At 39.4% G+C, this 20,639-nt stretch overlaps 1 protein-coding gene across 1 annotated transcript; it reads left to right on the plus strand.

The window, feature by feature from the left end:
* The first annotated feature begins 11,041 nt into the window (after window positions 1-11,041).
* LOC107227741 lies at window positions 11,042-20,295 on the plus strand. The gene is made up of 8 exons (XM_015668958.2): window positions 11,042-11,177; window positions 12,176-12,438; window positions 12,501-13,589; window positions 15,550-15,679; window positions 15,778-16,040; window positions 16,153-17,215; window positions 18,430-18,692; window positions 18,777-20,295. Exons 1-8 carry the CDS (start codon window positions 11,099-11,101, stop codon window positions 19,869-19,871), a joined length of 4,245 nt encoding a protein of 1,414 aa, XP_015524444.2. The 5' UTR covers window positions 11,042-11,098; the 3' UTR covers window positions 19,872-20,295.
* Window positions 20,296-20,639: the final 344 nt, after the last annotated feature.

The following is a 20,639-nucleotide window of genomic DNA, read 5'->3' on the forward strand; positions in this document are numbered from 1 at the left end:
ACACAGTTATTGTGCAAGATTTTACCGGTACAGTGGGATTAAGTTTGAATAGGGTTATATTTAGAATTGTGCAACCAAGTACACAGTGATAAATTCTCCCGTAAAGCTTTCCGATGTGCCTTCATCTTATCGGCGTTATCTCGATGATCCTATAGGGCTAAATCTCGTGTATAAAACAACGCGTTGCACAAGTGGTTAGTTAAGTCTTACAAAAACAGCACGCGACTACAACAGTGCACCCCAACGCTAGAACATTTATACCAGGATCATGGCCATGGACGCTGAGAAAGGGAGTTACAAATCACCCGATGGTTCCTACTCTTGGGAATATCTGAGCACTTTCTGTTCTCAGGAGTACATAAAAACGATCGTGCAGACCGGAACTGATCAATTCAGATGAAGAATCCTATGAAGTTTACCATAAATTTTCTCTATTGAGACACTTCAAGCAACCTACCGATGCTGTGCTTTGGTAACGTGGTAGGATGGAATTTTCTGAGTTTGGATGAACTCCGGGTCGGAGTTTTCATGACCAACATGGTCCCCTACTTAACAGTGCGAACATCGGTGTGCATGTGCATGGCAATCGCGACGGCGTATTTGATGGGCATGCGCGGCATATCGTTTACGCCCGAGTCTCCGTACTTCTTGACGATGGTCGACAGGACTGAGGAAGCCGAAGGCGCGCTGGAAAAACTCCGTGGAAAGACAGACGTCTCGGAAGAAATGGAGCTGATGAAACTGACCCTGCTCCAAGGGGAAAAGCCCCTCGGTGGGTTAAAGGGGACGAGAAGTCGTCGATTGATACTCCAAAGAAGTTGAATGCCTTTCAGCAACTATACACGGTACCGGGAAACCGACAATATATGTATATAATGATGCCCTTCTCGATTTCCCACCATTTTGGAGGGTTCATAACGATCACGATATACGGATACATCGATTCACGGTCGTGGGAATCGGGATCGAGGCTCAGATATAATGTACCATGATTGCTGCCGGGCTTCGGTTCACCTTCCTCGTTGATCGACTAGGTCGTAAAGCGCCGATATGCGCCTCGGGCGTGGTCAGTAGCATCTGCCTCCTGATTATCGGCACCTACTTTTACCTCATGGAGTACATGGAGATGGACGTAATGAATCACGCTATGATACCTTTCTCCGCGGTCTTCGTTATCGTTTTTGCTGCTAACTTGGACCTGATGCCCATGCAGCACGTCGTACTGTCGAAGTTATTTGACACGGATATAAAGACCCGGGTGATCTGCATATTCGGTGTACTTGGGGGGGTTTATAAATACGTTCACTGTCAACTCTTACCTCCTCGTGGCGACAGTCTGATGCTTTGGCCAATCCGTGCACTTCTTGTCCTTCTCCATTATAACTTCGTTCTGCACGGCGAGCCTCATGTGGATACTGCCTGAACCAAGGGTAAGGCGTTCCTGCAAATACAAAAAGACATGAATGCATAAACGATGCATTGAACGAACTGAGTCAACATCACAGTTCTCAATACAAGTATTGATGCCCAAGGAGAAAAAGCAGATTTACGGTTGCTTTAGCCTTGAAGAATACTTGTGCTGAGAAGAAACAAAAACACAAATACATACTGAGAGAAATTTTTAGTTCCGGTTACCGCTCTGTCCTTAACTATTTTCATTTTTTACCACAATCGAAAAATATAGTTCTAGGCACAAAATGAAAATTAGTTTTCTAGCTGTTACCGGAAAGTCTAGTATCCGTTACTATTCTTTCTCATTATCATCACTGTTACTATATTTTCTTGTAACTGTTGCAAAAATTTAATGCTTGCGCAACAATAAACTGATGTTAAAGCCTTGGTTAACTAAAAAAGTAGAGTAAACCGAACAAACTGATTTTGCGCTGCAATTACCAAAAAAGGATCGACGACAGCGCAAAATGGTTACGCGTACCTCGTTTTTCGTAATCCCAACAGTATTCAAACAGTTTTTTTTAATGATGCCTATTTTACTGAATTTTTCTGATTACTGTAGCAAATGAAATTTTTCTCTGTACATATAAATGTAACAATTCAAATCTCATTTCGACAGAATTCAAACATCCATTTAACTAATATCGTTTTCACAACGGCATACTGTGTAACACACAATAGCCTCTAAACACGGAAAGTCAAATGTATGAAAATTCGCTAGGTGCGAATGAGAAACGAAGAGGTAAGAGAACTGCTGACAACGCGACAAGCAACCTCTGGTCGACGAACACGAAAATTGATAGACCTCTCAATGCATATACTTGCCGAAGTTTTGCAAATCCACGAGTCTCTTCACAAATTCAAAATCTACGAACCCTGTGGGGATTTTAATAATGAAAAACTTAACAAAATAACAGGAAGATGATTCGAGCTATGTGACCCGTGGAAGCCCTGAATCAATGATATAAGCTAAGTTAACATAATCTTGATATATTTACATACATTTCTAGTGAATAATCTTTATAAACTGATTTTATTTATACAAATTTATAGTTCAATATTAACTTTACTGATGAATGAATAGTGACGGATGAATGTTATTCTGATTGAAATAGTGCTACAATTTACCGGGATTAACAATTTCGTTTGTAAATCTGATGACGGGTTTCATTAACTTCTGGCGTTAATAAAATAAAAATCCTAAGTCTTTATAAACGAATCGGTTAAAACTGCGATGATCGGTAGTTGAAAAAGTCTCTAAATGGTATATTTAACCTACATGTCGTAATCAATGCTGTCGCACAGTTTCACCCCGAGTACCTACACACATTACAGAATAAGTATTACATTTTTTCAAATTGAGTTATCTGGTATTTTGCTTATTCTAACTTCTTCTATTTATTCAGACACATTTTCCCGAGCAGAGTGCCTCTCTGGGATTATTTTTCTCGCCGCTGGAGAGGTACGTGTGTCAAAACATGTTAAACTACGTAAGTTGTATGATATTTGTATTGATATTTGTTGCATGGCACTGTTTCCTTGATTTTTTTGGATAACTTACCAAGTAACATACGGTCGATTTATATTTTACTCATTGCCCGCGGAAAATGAAGTGAACTAATCGAAGTGGGCGCATTTTAAGGCCAGAGTTGACTCCGTTTCAAACATACATTCACAAATGACTGCGAGGTTATCAATTTATATAAGTCAACTGTATGGAAGTCAACTCTAAATTGATTTGTCAATAAAAAAATCGTCGAATAGATTTTGAAATTTGATGATTAGCAGATTTTTTTTTTTTGACTCTACGGTATTCTGATTTATCTCAAGTTTGAGTGAAAAATGATCAGCGTAACGAGTTGACAAGAACACTATTAGTTAATAACACCAAATTATTGGACTCTGTACCATTTCTATAGTTTCTTGCGGCGATAGCAAAAGTCTGACTCTTTGGAAATAACAAACACTAGACGAAATCCCTAAATAAATAATAAACCGTTAATAGCACCAAGTATACGAGTATACTGATGAGAGCTAACTAAGTCTGACAAATGCAGAATGTATATATAAGAGGCTATAAGAATGAATGGACAATTAGGTACGGTTGTTTGGATGCATATAGTGATACAGTACCTACTCATAATTAGTGTTAGGTCAAGTTGCCGTACACCCTTTGCTATTGATCTGTGCAAAACGAGACACGTCACTGAATACATTCTCTTTTAAGAGTTAAAAGTTTGATCAAAAGTGTTTCCAATGGTTTCTGATATTGTCTGTTACTTTTGTTTCCTATCAAACCCACTTCGTTTCCACTCGCTAACACTCGCTAACACTCGCAAAGGGTCAGACTTCCCGAAGATTGAAAGACATCTGAAAGTGCTGAAAGACTTGACAGCGACTACGCTTCGGATGGCTGTCGGAAACAGATTACTTACAGTTTTTATCTTTGCCATGATCGATCAGGAATCCGATCGAAGATCACCAAAGTTCAGATATCGTGGCGCGGTTAGCATAAAAAAGACTCGTGTATGCGACACATCAACAGACGGCAATAATACTGTGAGAATTACTCACTGCTGCACGCCGTCACGAAATAAAACTTCAATAGATGAAAAAGTCGGTTCGCTGGAAGCGTTTGAACCATCGTCACGTGTCTACTTCAATCCCAGATCTTGTACTTTTATTGCATAAGTCATAACTTTTGATAAACGTGGAAAATTGCTATCACTGATTATACAATAAAATTTTCCTTCCACAGATCGTAAGTTATTTTTTCAACATTATGCCAACTTATTTCTTATCCGAGTCTTATCGGCATCGGCTTAACACAATTGGTTCCTCTGTGAGATGGGAAATATTCCACAGGGTATGGAAAGTTACCTAAAAAAGGTAAGCGGAAGATGTCTCATCATCCAAGTGGAAAAATGCACTGGCAAAATTTGACTCAAAATTGAAGCCCTGACATTTTTTGGAGATGAAAAAAGTGAACAAACAATTTTCTGAGGTAGGGACGAGGGGTATTTTCATTCATAGATTGGATGACAAGCGATTGCAATGATTTCAAGCGATTTCAAACGATTTTAAAGTGACTGCTTTCCAAAGTGATTTGTGATTTCAACAAGTGAATACACCCTCGGGTAGAGATCAATCTAAGTGCAACTACATTTAGAACCAAACAACGCGTGATAAATATTTGCACTAAGTTTTTCGGTACGGTTTTAACTTATCGCCACTATTTGTTGGTTGTATGAAGTAGATTCTGAATAAAACAACGTCATTCCTCGTGATAACCTGAGGCTAAGGAAAACAACGCGCCACTATTAGAGCTTTGCTCTGGTGTTGAAACACCACCGACCTACTGATAACAGTCAAAAATACTGCCGAATAGTGGTACGAGAGATCCGTAGGAAATATACCTAATTTCGTTCCGCCATCTGCATGAATCAGTGAAAACTAACGGCAAAAGGTCTTTGTAAGCTGCCACAAGCGGATGTCGACGTTAATCCATCCCTCGTCAATCCGTCCACGCTGAACGACTTGAAGCAAAATTTTCTTACATAGAAGAACATACGTAAAGAAAAAAAAAAAAGAAAAGGTGGTGAGATGTGAAGGTAGGTCGGATTAACTTGGACAACCCCATAAGCACCTTCGATATATTTTTACCTTCGCATGGTGGTAATCTAGATAGTTTCAGTCGTTCCGTTTTCGTGTTATTCTTCGTCATGATCATTTGAAAATTGTAAAAGTAATTAAATTGAATTGGAAAATTTAGAAAGCCAGACAATTTCTTATCAACTAGAGAACAGTCGGAATAATAGACGAAAAGTCGTGCATACTGAAAATGTACACAGACAAATGATATTCTAACAATTGTAGTGCAAATAATATAGTCGAGCATTACATTTGGCGAATGAATGTAATTTACAGTAAATATGGATCACATACTTTGCTGCAAAAATAGTATACAATAAGGATTCTTTCAATGATTTTTGTTCTCATGGAATATTTGTCATTTTTGTTCATGAAACAATTATTGGTTGTTCAATTCGCTATCATAATATATTCGCTGAATCATATCGGATGATGAGTGAATAGATAGAAAATCGACACACTTATTTACAAATAGACATCAGGCCTCGCCAGAAATGCAATTAATGTTTACTTTGAAACCAACTGCTGTGGATCGACGTCGTTATATGTAATTTTCAAAAATGTAACGAGATTACTGCTGGATTTTTCACTACAGCAAATGGAGATGATATTTTACGATTTTTGTTACTTTCATTTTAGTTCACATCGATTGTTTCCACTAAAACCTCACCTCCTCTATTTATCTGTCATCCATGCTGTATAATTTCGAATTTATTCAACTTCACACCAAATAATTACCTTCATAATTGTTATTCTCTTTCTACCCATTCTAACCTTGCTGAAAGTGACTGATTGAGATATTATATATATTGTACCGGGTACGGTTTATCTTGAAGCCAGAGCCTATGAGATAAACCCGTTATTGTGTGTTCTTTGTCACTTTATAATGAAAAAGTATGTTTATAATGGACCCCCTCTGATGGATTAAAAGCAAGATCAGCTTACCAAAAACCTTGAACAGTCGAACCATACGGACTTAGGTATCACCAAAGCTGCCTTGATATGTGAACAGGCCCGTTGCTCCCTTCGGAAAGACAAGGACTTGTTCGGCCGTTGCTTCCAGCTGGAGACAAGTGAAAGAGGCGTGTGTCACCTATTCGGAAATACGGGCTTACCAGTACTCCCTTCTAATCGCGAACTCGGAATAAACAGAGTCGCCTGCCTATTTCTGTTGTGGTTTACTGACCCCAAACACTTCCAATCCTCCAGACCAGGGATTACCTTGGCTGGCTGTTGGTTTACTCCCCCTCCCTTTTCAAACTAATATGTTTGACAACGAGACAGACGAGTGCATGTTTAGACAGTACGTAGTTTTCAATAGCGATAATTCCAAATACAATTGGTATCGTTCGTAGACGGCGATATGGTTTATAAAGTTAACCGTAGTGAACAAAAATAAAAATAAAAATAAAGAAATAATAATATTCAGAATTTATCGGTTCTGCTCCTAAACAATGGTTCCTACAGCTCAAACGTTCTAAGTACGCGGCTCCAATCTATTCTTTACTAACTCCCTTTAGAAGTCCCGGGATATCGTAGACTCTAATTTTACAATACTTTTCTAATTTCGGACGAAGCTCTTTGCTTGAAATTCCTCTCTAAAATCGTGAAGCTAAATTCAATAACAATATGACGCAGCTCGGCGCTTTACCGGACAACTGGTACCCGCTCTTCGTGGTACTCCAGTTTCATACTCTTCCAGGGCTGTAGTCAGGTTATCTTGTTGACGTCATTTCCCTATTCGTGTGTCCTGTTATGGGTCATCGTCCTGGTATGCGTTGGTCATCGTCCGTCGTCTTTGTTTATTATTTTGGGTTTATGTAGGTCACTATCGATGTCGATGGTGGTCTCGATCAGCTGTCCGTTACAGTTGTTGTCGTGATATGTGTATGTTACGGGCATTATTGATATATTGCGTTCTTGAACAGCTGTCCGTTACATTAAATATATATATATATATTTAAATGATACCGCTTATTTTAGTTGTGATTTTGAGATCTTTGGCAATTGATACAAAATTATATAAATTACACGAATTACACTTTATTTTGACTGTATCATAATCTACGTCAGGAAACCAGTGCAGCTGACTTTCTAATAGCGAACCAAATTCACCCACAGCCACATTTCAATTTAATTAAATATGTACTCTTTAATACCTGACTAAAACATCTCATTGTCAACAATAGTTTTCATAAAATTCTTCTACATTACGCATGTTCTAATCTCAATTTTATTATCATGATAATTAGTCTTGAATGAAAAGCTCATTGTGAATACCAGCTGACATTTCACATTCACAAATTGCACCGAAGCAATTTCAAACGATATTGCCGTTTATGAAAACGATAAACGATTAAATTACGCAACGCATTTTTTTCAATCATCTCATATTAGAATCGTGTACTGAGATACGACAGGATGGGTAGATTAATTGGATTAGCTCATTGTAAACGTGTTTTTTGATGTGTATTTCACAGTGATCTAAAAATAATTGAAGTGACTTGCAACGATGCTGCGGTTTCTAAACTGTGTCAAAGTAATTCAAATTGAAACGATGCTGCGGATTTTTCGGTTAATTTTCAGACATTGGATACTTATTTCATTTTGCATTTTAATCATAAACTATTCACTACCTACACGAAACCTTTTAGCGGTTATCCAGTAGTGAATTTCGAGTTAGCGTCGCTCTAGGCTGAGAACATTTTGTCACCCCATATTCAAGTGGCTATATTTAAAAAGTATACGTATTTTTTAATTATCTGAAACTGTTTTTGGTATATTCATACTAACAACAACTTCTTTTATACCGATTTCTTTTAGTACTGACAAATCAGCGCATTATATGATAAATCAGAAAAATTGGTGTGCCCTGATTAAATATTCCAATAAAATAGCAAATGTAGATATTTTCAATATGATCAAAGGCTTCTCTATTCGAGGAATAGGGTCAGTATCACAGAAAGAAAAAATTATGGAATTAGCAGCCGCTACTATACGCGGTATAGGTGGTTGTATTGCGTAAGAACGAGATTTTTTCCTGACTACTTTTGATGTTTTCGCCATTTCACTCACTTAAAGCTCATATTGAAAACATCAAATCTGAATTTTTTCAGATTTTCCTAACCAAGCATTTTCTTACCACAGCTAGTCGAAAAATCAGCTTTCGACGACTTCTCATTTTTTCAAGTTAACATAGTTTGAAATTCAGATGACATATGGAAAAATTTCCTATTCAAAAGTTCCGCATCTTTGTATGAAATTTCTATAAAGAATTTTGTGCGATTTTTCGTGCCCCCTTAAAGTATAGTTTTGATGAAAAATCTTCGATAATCTTCTGCATCAAAATAGTGCCCTAATCGAATTAGCCAAAATTTTGATACAGCATGTCTTTTTCAATACTACCAAAGATTGTCTATAAGTTTCGTAATGGGCGGAAAAGTAGTACAAAAGTTACAAGTAATAGTCTACATGAAACTGCGAAATTTCTCATCTATACATACCATAATGCGGCGGTACAAACGGTGAAAGTTATGCAGTCGGTATTACGATAAGCGATACATCTGTGAATTCTTACCTTGGATGAATACGCTTCAGAAATATTGTCCGGCAGTAAGGAACTAACGTATCGTGTCAGGAATCTTAATAAATAACAGACTGAAGTACGCTCCTCAAGAAAAAGTCGTCAACTGTTATAAACAACACGCGCAACAATTGACGATCGCGCTCGACTGCACAGCAGCGCCACGCGCAGGGCAAGCAAATTGCTTGACGCGCGGCGAAGTTTGAACCGAATTCTCGCCACTGTATTAATATTTCTTGATATATCTTCTGAACCACTGCACCGCCTAGGATGAAATTTTCAGACAACCTTCCGCATCGAAGAAGGCATGCTGTGTATAAATTGTAACCCATTCGATCAAGGCACTTTTCAGTTACGAATAATTTGCGCGCATTTTGTATCAAAACTACACTGAAACGGGGTGTGAAAAATCCGTAAAAATTACTCTCGAGAAGTTCGCAAGAGAACCTAAAATTTTTGTGAAGGAACATTTTTCATACGTCCTCCAGGTTTTAAGCTATATAGGTGCGAAAAATCAATTTGTTGGTTGAGTTCTGAAGAAATCATGCGTCGAAAAAATCTTAAAAAATTCAAAGTTAATCCTTTCAACATCTACTTTGATTATGTGAAAGCGCAATCGTATTAAAATGAGTCAGAGAGACCGACCGTATACATACAAAAGCCCACGTATACATTTGATGCTCCACAAAAGAGGTCACGTCAAGTTATGATCTACCTGCCGTTGTTTAAGCACTGTTCAAGACACAAGATACAGAAGCATATTTTTTCGAGATTTTTTCCAGTCATCAATATTTTATTTAAAAACTAATGAAGACTGGATGTCACGAGCGGCATGATATATTATCTACGTTTGGCGCTAGCTCGTAGTGTTTTTTTTTTTAATACTACCCACAATTAATGTCGTCTAAGGCTCTAAAGTTGTGTAAAGTGACTGGTTTATGCGTCACAGGCAGAATTGTTACGCAGATATCTGAACTTCGAAGTGGTGAAGTTAAAAATGTGTCATTTTGAGCCAATGAATCCACACTAATACATTGTTACTGTATCCGGATAATTTTTAATTTTCGTGACGAAATTAATTACAAAATGGCGGCGTGGCGCATATAAGTAGCGAACGACTCCTAATTCGAGGGCGTTTTGTGGTAACTTGTAACAGATGGAGAAATTTTTTCGAGTTCAAAACACCTTTTTGGGTTTGAGCACGGAGCCCAAATATTAAAAAAAAAAATTGTAATGCATAGAATTATAACCAAAAAATTATTGAAAAAGAAATCCAGCTACGAGTTCGAATCGATAAACAAGTTTAAAGATTGTGTTAACATTTCAAGTTTATCGGATGAAAATTATCCAAGGAATCTGCGTCACCTAATTAAAAATGTGGTCGTTCGCTACTTATATGCCGCCATTTTGTTATTAATTAACAGTCAAAAAATTCTAATACGTTATTGAAACTATAAATAATAAAGCCCTCAAACTCAAATTGCTCTATTTTCATTTTTCGTAAAAAAAAAACTCTTAAAAATAGGTCGGATTTTATGCCCTCCAAGCATGTCGCTCCTAATTTTACCGCCCCGTGTAACGGAACTTGTGTTATTGAACAAATCCGTATTTGTATTTCTGATTCAGTACAGATTAGTTTCCAAATCTTTGTATTAATCAGAACCCAGTCCAACTGAGAGGGTTCGATTATCCCTTTTCTGAAAGATTTGCATGACAACACCTTTACACCGCTACCACTCTACGTGACAGCTCCAATCAACTGACGGTAAGTAAATTACAATTAAGATGAAGTTAAAGAGTAGCGCGGACTCTACTCTACTCGTACTCTACTCGAAAATCCCAATCTCTATAACTTATTTATTTATTCTTTGGTTCACAATAATCATTTGAACCATAATAAACGTCGAAAATATTGTTTCGATAATTTTTTTTACTCTAAAGATGGTTTCATCGACATCCAACCGCCAATTATTACGTGCTGAGTGATTGAACACGATGAAAAAGTAATATGCCGTAAGAATACATTTTAAATGCTGTAAAATATCACACAAATCACATAAATTTAACCGAATTATTTGTACATGGTTAACTTTAACGCATGTTTCAATTTCCATATTTTTCCATCCATCAATTCATTTTGCGATAGAACTAGGTTAAAAAAATTCACCGGAGAACCACGAGATATAAAAAATTCGAGATATTGTGACATACATACCGATCTTTGCCGCACTCAACAACAGCTTACAAAATCTTGACTAATTCCTAACTATACAAGCAGATTTTATCGCAGTATCACGCATCAAATTCATTTGTATATAATGAGACTCTTTCGCCGATTCGTAACAGTTGCTCGAAATTTTCTGCGACGGGTAGATAGCTCTTGTGTGAAAAGTCCAAATTCAACCGGACGAAATGGGAGACACTTCGAACAGAGGCAAATACACCAATCCCGAAGGCTCAGCTACGTGGGAGTACCTATCGACCGTGGGATGTGAGTGAAGAACACTAAAATTTCACTTTCGTGTAGCAGGGTGGGCTACAAATGTATTTTTTCGAAATGTAACATTACAAAGGAGTAAAACGGTTTTATGATATGTACGACGAAGTATTCAAATTACAGTAGCTCTTGAACAATACCATTATATGCGCGCACAAGTCAGTGTAATTCCAGATCAAAACCGATTAAAAGAATGGTTTCGGATAGAATGCTGTTTTCTTTACGAAAAAAGCCGACTTACGATCATCTTTATATTTGTAACGGATTGGTTTATTAAGGCCCAAGATTTTTATTTTACATATAGGGAAAAGATGAATAAAGTCCGTCAACTGACTTACAAACGAGATTGTTGATCGCTTTTCTTTATCTTAGGAAACTGTAGCAATATTTCAATCACAATAACATTCATACGTCACCGTTCATTCGATACTGAAGTTAGTATTAAACTATGTATAAATAAAATCAATGTATAAATATTATTGACTAAAAATGTGTATAAATGTAACACGATCGTGGTAACTTAGCTTATGTCAGCTTTATGTAATTGTCACTGATTCAGGGCTTCCACGGTTCACAAATCTTGAATCATCTTCCCGTTATTTTCTTAAATTTTTCATTATTAAAATCCCCACAGGGTTCGTAGATTTGGCTGAACAGTTTTGTTATCGTCACAGACTACGTAGTTTAAATCTTTTAATAATACTGAATATTGAATTTGTGGAAAGACCCGTGAATTTGCACAAATTCGGCAAGTATGTACTGAGATCTATCAATTTTCGTGTTCGTCAACCAGAGGATGTTGTCGAGTTGTCAGCAGTTCTCTTATCTCTTTGATGTTCATTCGCACCTAGCGAATGAGCGTCACACATTGGGACTAATTGCGCTACATTTAGATTCCCGTGATTCCGGCCTATTGCCTGTTACATTTCGTACGTCTGAATTGATTACAAACCCACTTATTGTTAAAGCAATAACGTATTCGCTGATTACAGGTGCCCTCCTTACATTTTGTATCGGTTGCATATGCGGTTGGAGTTCACCGAGCTTGGCCATACTGAGGAAGCCCGATTCGCCAATCACCCTCAGTGACGAGGACGCGTCTACTATGTCAGCCTTAACTGCTATAGGTCACATGCTGGCGCCCGCAATAATCATTCTGACGACTGACAGACTTGGCCGAAGAATCAGCCTGCTGGCTTCTGGTCTCCCAATGTTGATCTGCTTCGGGCTCATCATAGCTGCCAAAGATTCCTCGGTAAGTCATGCTCACACTGCGACAATTTTCACTGTCAAACCAACCTCGTTTCTTTCCAACAGGTAATCTTGTTGGGAAGATTTTTCGGTGGTATTTCCCTTGGCTTCGGGACGGCCGTTGTACCGATGTATCTCGGTGAAATTGCGTCACCCAAGTTACGAGGGGCGATAGGAATCACCATAAGCACAACGATATCCGGCGGGTCACTGTTCATGTCCATTATCGGGCCGTATCTGTCATTAAAAACTACGGCTTACGTGACATTGAGCTTCGGTATTGCCGCTTTGGGCGGCTTGTGGTTCGTTCCAGAGTCCCCGTACTTTCTTGTGATGGTTGGTAAGATGAAGGAAGCAGAGCGCACCCTGGAGAAGCTTCGCGGTAAGACGGATGTCTCGGAAGAGATGAACCTGATCAAGAAAACCATCGGTTTCGAGAATAACGCTGGGAAGGGATGGGAAAGAAGAAGAAATAAACCAAACCTAAATGTAATCAACGCCCTTAAGCAGCTCGTCACAGTGTCGAAAAATTTGAAAGCACTCATAATTAACTTTCTATTTATATTTGTATCGCATTTTGGTGGATGTACGATCATATTGGTATACGGGCAGATAATATTCGCGGACATGAAAACTGCCATCCCCGGTCACGTATGCTATATCATACTTGTTATCCTCCAGTTCATCAGCACCTTTCTGACTGTGTTCATCGTTGACAGAATTGGTCGGAGGCCTCTCATCTTTATCTCGGGCACAATTAGTGGCACTTGCTTCCTTATTGTCGGTGTCTACTTCTGGCTCATGGAGTACGGTCACATGGACGTTGTTTCGTACTCGATGATCCCTTTCTGCGCCTTGCTAGCTGGAATGGGTACTTTGAGCATTGGTATACTGCCAGTGACGTTAGTCGTACAGTCCGAAACGCTCGACACCGATATCAAGGCAATTGCAACCTCCTTGCTAGGTGTTGGCAGTGGATTGCTGGCGGCCATTACTTTAAAATACTACCTCATGATTGCAACGGTCTGGAACTTCGGTCACTCGGTACCCTTCACTGTTTTTGCCTTATGCATCTGGTTCTCCACAGCACTCATACTAAAACTACTTCCTGAAACGAAAGGCCGAACCTTCCTCGAGATCCAAAGAAACCTGGCCGCCTGATATGGCAATAGCTGTAGCTTCAACGGATACCGCAACAGCTTGCAACTTTTGTCTTCATTTATAGGATCGACAACTTTAAGTCGGGATTGTCGGAGCGTAGACATTTTGGTGCAGATAAGGTCAAGAATATTCACTTTCGTGATATTTTGTGCAAAGTAATAATCTAACGATCGTTCACTGTCGAACATCGAATGACTTTCCGACATGTACTTTCACAAATATGAAAAACTGAAAAGGTTTATACGCCAAACTACGGCATAGACATTTGACGGCGTGCTGAAGAACTCTTCCATCACGTAATCTCGAAAATACGTGTTAAACGAAAAATTATATGATTACCTCTTGCACATATAGCTCTACCCTCTGAATACCTGGATAAATTATAAAACAAAACCTAGGTTGCTTATACATTTATCATTTTTTATTTTCTCATAATATACCTAAATTTTAGTTACTCGCGGAAATACTGTTTTTTGATAATAAGTAAAGTGATTGTATAGAATCAACGACTGCAGAAAAACAATTTCGCCGTCGCAACACAGCTTCAAAAAATGATCTGTTGAATCTGTTGAAAATTTCGCTTATCCAAAATAGTGGATTCGTTACAGCAGAAACTACCACAGTAGCAGCATTAGTTGTGCATTATTTTTCCCTGCAAAGATCATAAAACATTTCGTTATGCCGACGAAACGACCATCTTTTAATTTCGAATGATAACATTTTGACACGACACGCGCAGAGCAGAGATCGAACAGGGATAGGCACAATGAACACGCGGAGTACACTCGTCTTGGGTTAACTTAGAAATAATTTCAAAAATGAGGACTGAAAGTATAACTTATCAGACGTGACATGATCAGATAGTCTCTGTCAAAAAATACACAACAAAATATTCTTTCACGCTATGAAATCGCGGCAATCCGAGGAGGCTCAAAGGAGGTATACTCGAGCAAAATTGCAGAAAAAGCACACAAACCATAGCAAAATGCCAATGATATTGTAAAATTTCCCATGAAGTAGACGGCAGTTGTCAAAAAATGTCCATCTACTGCTTAACATAGAACTAGATATGACAATTTGGCGGCACTGTTGCGCTCACGTCCATTCTGTCATAATTCGGTACAACGTCATCAAGGCAATTATATAAAAAAGCCGTCTTGTTCTTTAATTTGTGTGGTTATAAACATTATCGTGTATGGCATCTCAAAATGTGTGATTTCTTTGGAGTTAGTGTATCATTGGCATTTGTTTTCAGCTTGTAAGCTTTCTTCAACTTTTTATGATAGGATAATGACTGTCATTATTATTTACAATTTTGGGTTATATAAAGATGCATGAGCATAACGGCGCGCCAAGTGTCAAACTGACAGACCACGCACCGACCAATCAAAAGAACCATTAAAATGCCAACAATGCGCTCGATATATTTCAATAACTTTGAGATTCGATCGTCCCATCAAATTTTTAAGAGGATAACCCTGATCCTTCTTACTTAGTATACTGCACGAATCGATGAAGAAAGAAGAAAGTGTGAAAAAATGGGGGAAATCAATCTGACTCTGTTTAAAAAAAAATAATATATAAATAAATTCCTAGTTTATAGAACGTACAATACAATGGTATTTAGATACATTGTCGACGGGCTGCAAATATTATAATTAGGATTGTCTTCTGTATAATTACTACAGCAAGATTTGCAAGTCAGACAGAACAATGTAAAAAGTGACTAACGCAATCCACAAAAACCACAATATTTTACGTAACGTGAGACAAATACTGGTAAACGGGTAAAACGTAAAAATTTCTTCTCAGCACATCATAAAGTGATCTTCAATTCTTAATTACACATCTGGCTAGTCTTATCAGATGGAACTTGCCGCACGAATGTAGATACGTTTTGCGTATATAATAACAGAATATCGTCAACGAGTGTCAAATAGTTTCTTGAACGAAGAAAATCGGAGACCTTGCGCCGAACCAAACCAATATCACGCTAATTTCCATGATGAGCAGGGACTCGGACAGAGGGAGATACTCAACTCCTGAGGGGTCACCAATCTGGGAGTACTTCTCAACCGCATCTTGTAGGTCACGTATAAGAACAATCCGCATTGACCCGAATTTAACCTGTCCGAAGATACATCCGTCAACTTATTATAAATGTGATATTCTCTGTCGATAGGCGCCATGTTATTTTTTGCCATTGGATTTGTGCCAGGATGGAATGCACCGACCCTAAACATGCTTCAGAAACCGGGCTCTCCAATAACCATCAATGGTTCGGACGTATCTAATATATCAGCCGCAATGGGTTTCGGTTACATGTTTGCTCCTACACTCACCGTACTGATCACTGACAAGCTTGGCAAGAAAAAGTCTCTTCTAATTACCATCGCAGTAACGAGCATCAACTGGGGGTTGATTGCAATCGCTCAAACCGTTAATGTGAGACATCTTTTCACCTGCCTCTGTACTCTGTCGCAATTGGGCCCTTATAGTATAGGAATTTCGATGACGAGAGAAACTCGAGATGTAAATCATTCCACTACCATTGCAGGTTCTAATCGTGGCGAGATTCATCAGTGGTTTCGCGATGGGCATGATTCTGGGCATCGCACCTATGTACCTCGGGGAAGTAGCTTCAGTGAAAATTCGCGGAGCAATAGGAATGGTCTGCAGTGTGACGATGAACGCTGGCATACTATTCACCTTCGTTGTGGTACCGTACCTGTCCGTACGAATGGTAGCTTATATATCCCTGACTTTGATCACCTTGGCCGCGATGTGTATCCTGTTCATCCCCGAGTCCCCGTACTTTCTTGCAATGGTTGGCAGGATCGCGGAAGCCGAGGTCGTTCTGGAAAAGCTTCGCGGTAAATCGGACGTGACAGAGGAACTGGATCTGATAAAGAATACCGTCACCGATATGGACAAAGGTGCGAAGAAGCTGAATAAGGGCAACGAGCCAAGGGCACCAAAGACATTTGGCATCTTCGAGCAAATCAAGCAAATCGTCACTGTACCTGGTAACCGAAAAGCATTTTTTATCAACTTGTTGGTTATGATATGGATGGAGTTCGGTGGTTACATCGTTATCATGATATTTTGCACGTTTCTATTCGATGCGATGCACTCTAAGATTTCCTCCTATACGTCGACGATCATTCTCAGTGCGTGTCAACTCGTTTCCAATATCTTCACGGCCTTCGTGATAGACAGAGTCGGGCGCAGGCCTCTGATCGGTATTTCAGGGGTTCTAAGCGGCGCTTGCCTCATGATCATCACTGTGTACTATTTCCTGATGGAATACACTGGAATAGACCCCTCTCCGTACTCAACTTTGGCCGTTTGCGCGATGTACGTCAACATAATCATGTTGAGCATCGGTCTGGTACCACTGCAGACGATCCTCATGAGCGAGACAATTGCTTCTGAAGTCAAAACGCTGGTGAGCAACATAATCATCTCGATGGGCGGCCTACTCGGTTCCGCTGCGATGATGTTTTACAAACAGACTTCGGAAATCTGGGGATTAGGCAACTCTGTGCCTTTTTTTGTCTTTACCATCACTACTTGGTTCACCACGATGGCCATCATGATGTTGCTACCCGAAACGAAAGGCAAGACTTTCTTGGAGATACAGAGAATACTTAACAAATAACAAATAATCATGAATGAGTCATAGATATGAAGCTGGTGCTCCCGATCGTTCAAAGTTGAAATTGTTTGTAAGTTATCGTGTTATTATAAGATTATAAGACTGTAAGTGAACTTGATGAGTGAAACTATACCGTGATTAATTGCTGAATTTCTGGTTGAACATCCTGCACTAGTGTTTGATCGTTGAACCGCAAGAATGTAAACCATTCGTACGCTCTGACGCTGTGTGAAATGAAGGATCAGCGTAACAAATAACAAAGAGACATGTGCCTACGCTGATAACATCAGAAATAAAGCACCGTCATCATCGATAGTGAAGAGTCATGTTCTGTTTCCACAAGTTAGTCCGAAATACGTATAAATGAGATAATAGCACGAGCGTAAAAAGTCCTGTACATACATATAAAATTTGTGTGCAAAAAAAAAAATAAGAACATTCATGATTTGAAAAACATATTCACATTTTTCCCCTTGTCATTCTCTCCCAAGGCCGTGATATGAGCACGCTATGCAAATCACACATGTATGACACAGAATAAAGTACACGTGTTGGTCCTAGAAACCTATAATATACGATTTTATTAATCAAAATATGCTGGATTTACTGATCACGTCCTCGTAATGATACTGATTTCATTTTCTGATCGACAACTAGATTAGAAGGCGCTATGTGGCTAGCACTCGGTGGTGTAATGAAAGTAATTCCGTAGGCTTGTTCACATAAGTTTCATTTCCAAACAATAAGAATACTACGTCATTCACCAGTGATATATACATTACGAATTAATGGATGAAACGCAAGATCTAAGGAGTGCCACGTACATCCACAGGTGCCATCCCATAAATTCTTAGTAAATTCCAAAATACACAACTTGATCTTATCACCACTACGTAATAACCACAATGGAATACTCGTACCGACCGAGGTGAGGGACGCAATAGTAATTGGTTAGGTCTTCGAAAAATTTACTTCATCTCAGAATATTGCTAACGACAACATACGATGGGCAAGGATTCCGAGAAAGGAAAGTACGCCTCTCCAGAAGGCTCGCACATCTGGGAATACATCATTTGTGCTTTCAGTGAGTAGCATTCATTCATTTTTGTTCCACATTACGTCAGAAACCAATTTATAAACATGTACTCAACCACTCTATGTATACCTTTCTTGCAGTTGCGACGTTGGCTTTCGTCTTTGGCCAAATGATGGGATGGAATGCGCCCAGCGTGGTGGAACTCAGGGCTCGAAATTCGACATTCCAAATAACAGATGAACAGGAATCCACTTTGGGGGCATCAATGGCGATAGGTCAATCAATAGCACCTCCATTCGGCATATTCATATTCGGCAGTATCGGCAGTAAAACTGGTATACTGATTTCTGCGATTCCAGTAGCCGTGAGCTGGATGGTGATTCTACTGGCCAAAAATATTACGGTGAGTATTTCCAGTCCACTGTCAATAACGTGGCAATCTATTTTAGTCACGAGCTAATAATAAATAGTAATTCTTGTGCGCCAGGTCTTAATTGTGGCAAGGATAATAAGTGGATTCGGGGTGGGTCTATCGATGTGCGTGATTCCCATGTACACCGGTGAAGTTTTATCGAAACATTTACGCGGCACGCTGGGCGCCATCACAATAGTCATGTACAACGTTGGGATGCTCTTCATTCTCGCAACCGGACCATACTTTGGAATTCAAATCTCAGCATTGATCGGCCTTATTTTGAGTATAGCCTTCTTCGTTAGTTTCTGGTTTGCCCCGGAGTCCCCGTACTTTCTCGTCAAAGTTGGCAAGATTGAGGCAGCTGAAGCAGCCCTCGAAAAACTTCGCGGGAAAACGGACGTGACGGATGAGATTGCACTGATCAAAGCCACGATCGAGCATAAGGGAAAGACTTTGCGAGAAACAAACGTACGTGAGAAAAGTGTTTCTTCGAAAAAATTGAATGCGTTTCAGCAACTTTTCACAATTCGTGGGAATATCAAGGCGTTCGGTATTTCGATGACATTGTCGATAATGGCGCACTTCTCTGGAATTTCGGGGTTAACAAACTACTGTAACTATATTTTCACGGACATGGGTTCTAAGGTGGATGTGAAAAATAGCGTAACATTGTTTGGTGTTATTCAAGTAATCAGCGGCATCGTAACTATAGCCATCGTCAATAGGATCGGGCGCAGGCCATTACTCTTTATCTCAGCCGCAATCAGCTCATTTTGTCTTCTTGTAATCGCCGGTTACTTTTTTCTCTTGGATCACATGGGCCTGGACATGAAGCCATACTATATAATCCCGTTCGGCACTGTCTTCATCTACGTGATGGCTGTGAACGTCAGTGTCCTCACTGTTCCCGGGATCATAATATCCGAGATATTCGCCACTGACGTCAAATCACTCGCCTCCTGCTTGTACTCCATGTTAGGTGGAATGATGGGATTTATTTCTCTCAAAGCCTACATGTTCATTTATAAGACTTTGGATCTGGGTCAGTCAGTGCCATTTTTCATTTACGCGTTGATGACAATCATCTGCTTAATACCTCTCGTGCGTTTGCTTCCCGAAACGAGAGGCAAGACTTTCTTAGAAATCCAAAAGAAACTGAACGCTTAATTCACCCGACGAATGACAACAAATAACGGTGACCGAAGCAGTTTTCCTCGCTTTACAATGTATCAGCTGTACCTCGGAGTTCGTAATTAAACTAAATTCACGATCGATCTGAAATAATATATTCGTTCACGCTGGAATGTATGATATCCTATGATTGAAACGACATCGATGGGCAATGTGAATTAATATTTGAAACAAAACTACGCCATTCCATTCGTCAAATTGTTAATACAAGCAATTGTGACCGGAGTGAAAAGAGGCCTAACAACGGATGAAATTACACATCAGTGCAAACTCTATAACTCAGGTCAAGGAAACAGCCCTGGAAGTATAAGCAGAATCCATGATCGAGAGACATGTCACTCTCCTTGCGAGTTGACTTGGTTTTTACTTTCAATAAACTTGAAGCCTATTCGCCTCACTATTTTTATTTTCTTAATACCTTAGTCCTCTTCCAAGTATCTCTCCTGTTTCCTCCCTTCCCTCGACTCGCTCATCTGCTATGACAGCTGAAATAGCGAAAGGAATTTCAAAATTCATCGTCGATGTTAACCACGAGCCATAGGTTCGTGCGGTCTGAAAGCACGCTGTGAATTCCCATAGAGTACGACATCGCTTTGCGTTATTTTCGAGGTATTCGGTCTTCCGCTGCGTAGGCGCGCGGCGAAATCCGCAGAGCGGAGAGAAAGGTCGAAGTTCGGAACAGCGGTTGGAGATGGCGGAGATATTGCTGGAGGATGAGTGCTATCTCGAGCATGGAACGGGAAG

The sequence above is a fragment of the Neodiprion lecontei genome, chromosome 3 (assembly GCF_021901455.1).
Source record: "Neodiprion lecontei isolate iyNeoLeco1 chromosome 3, iyNeoLeco1.1, whole genome shotgun sequence".
Taxonomy (NCBI): domain Eukaryota; kingdom Metazoa; phylum Arthropoda; class Insecta; order Hymenoptera; family Diprionidae; genus Neodiprion; species Neodiprion lecontei.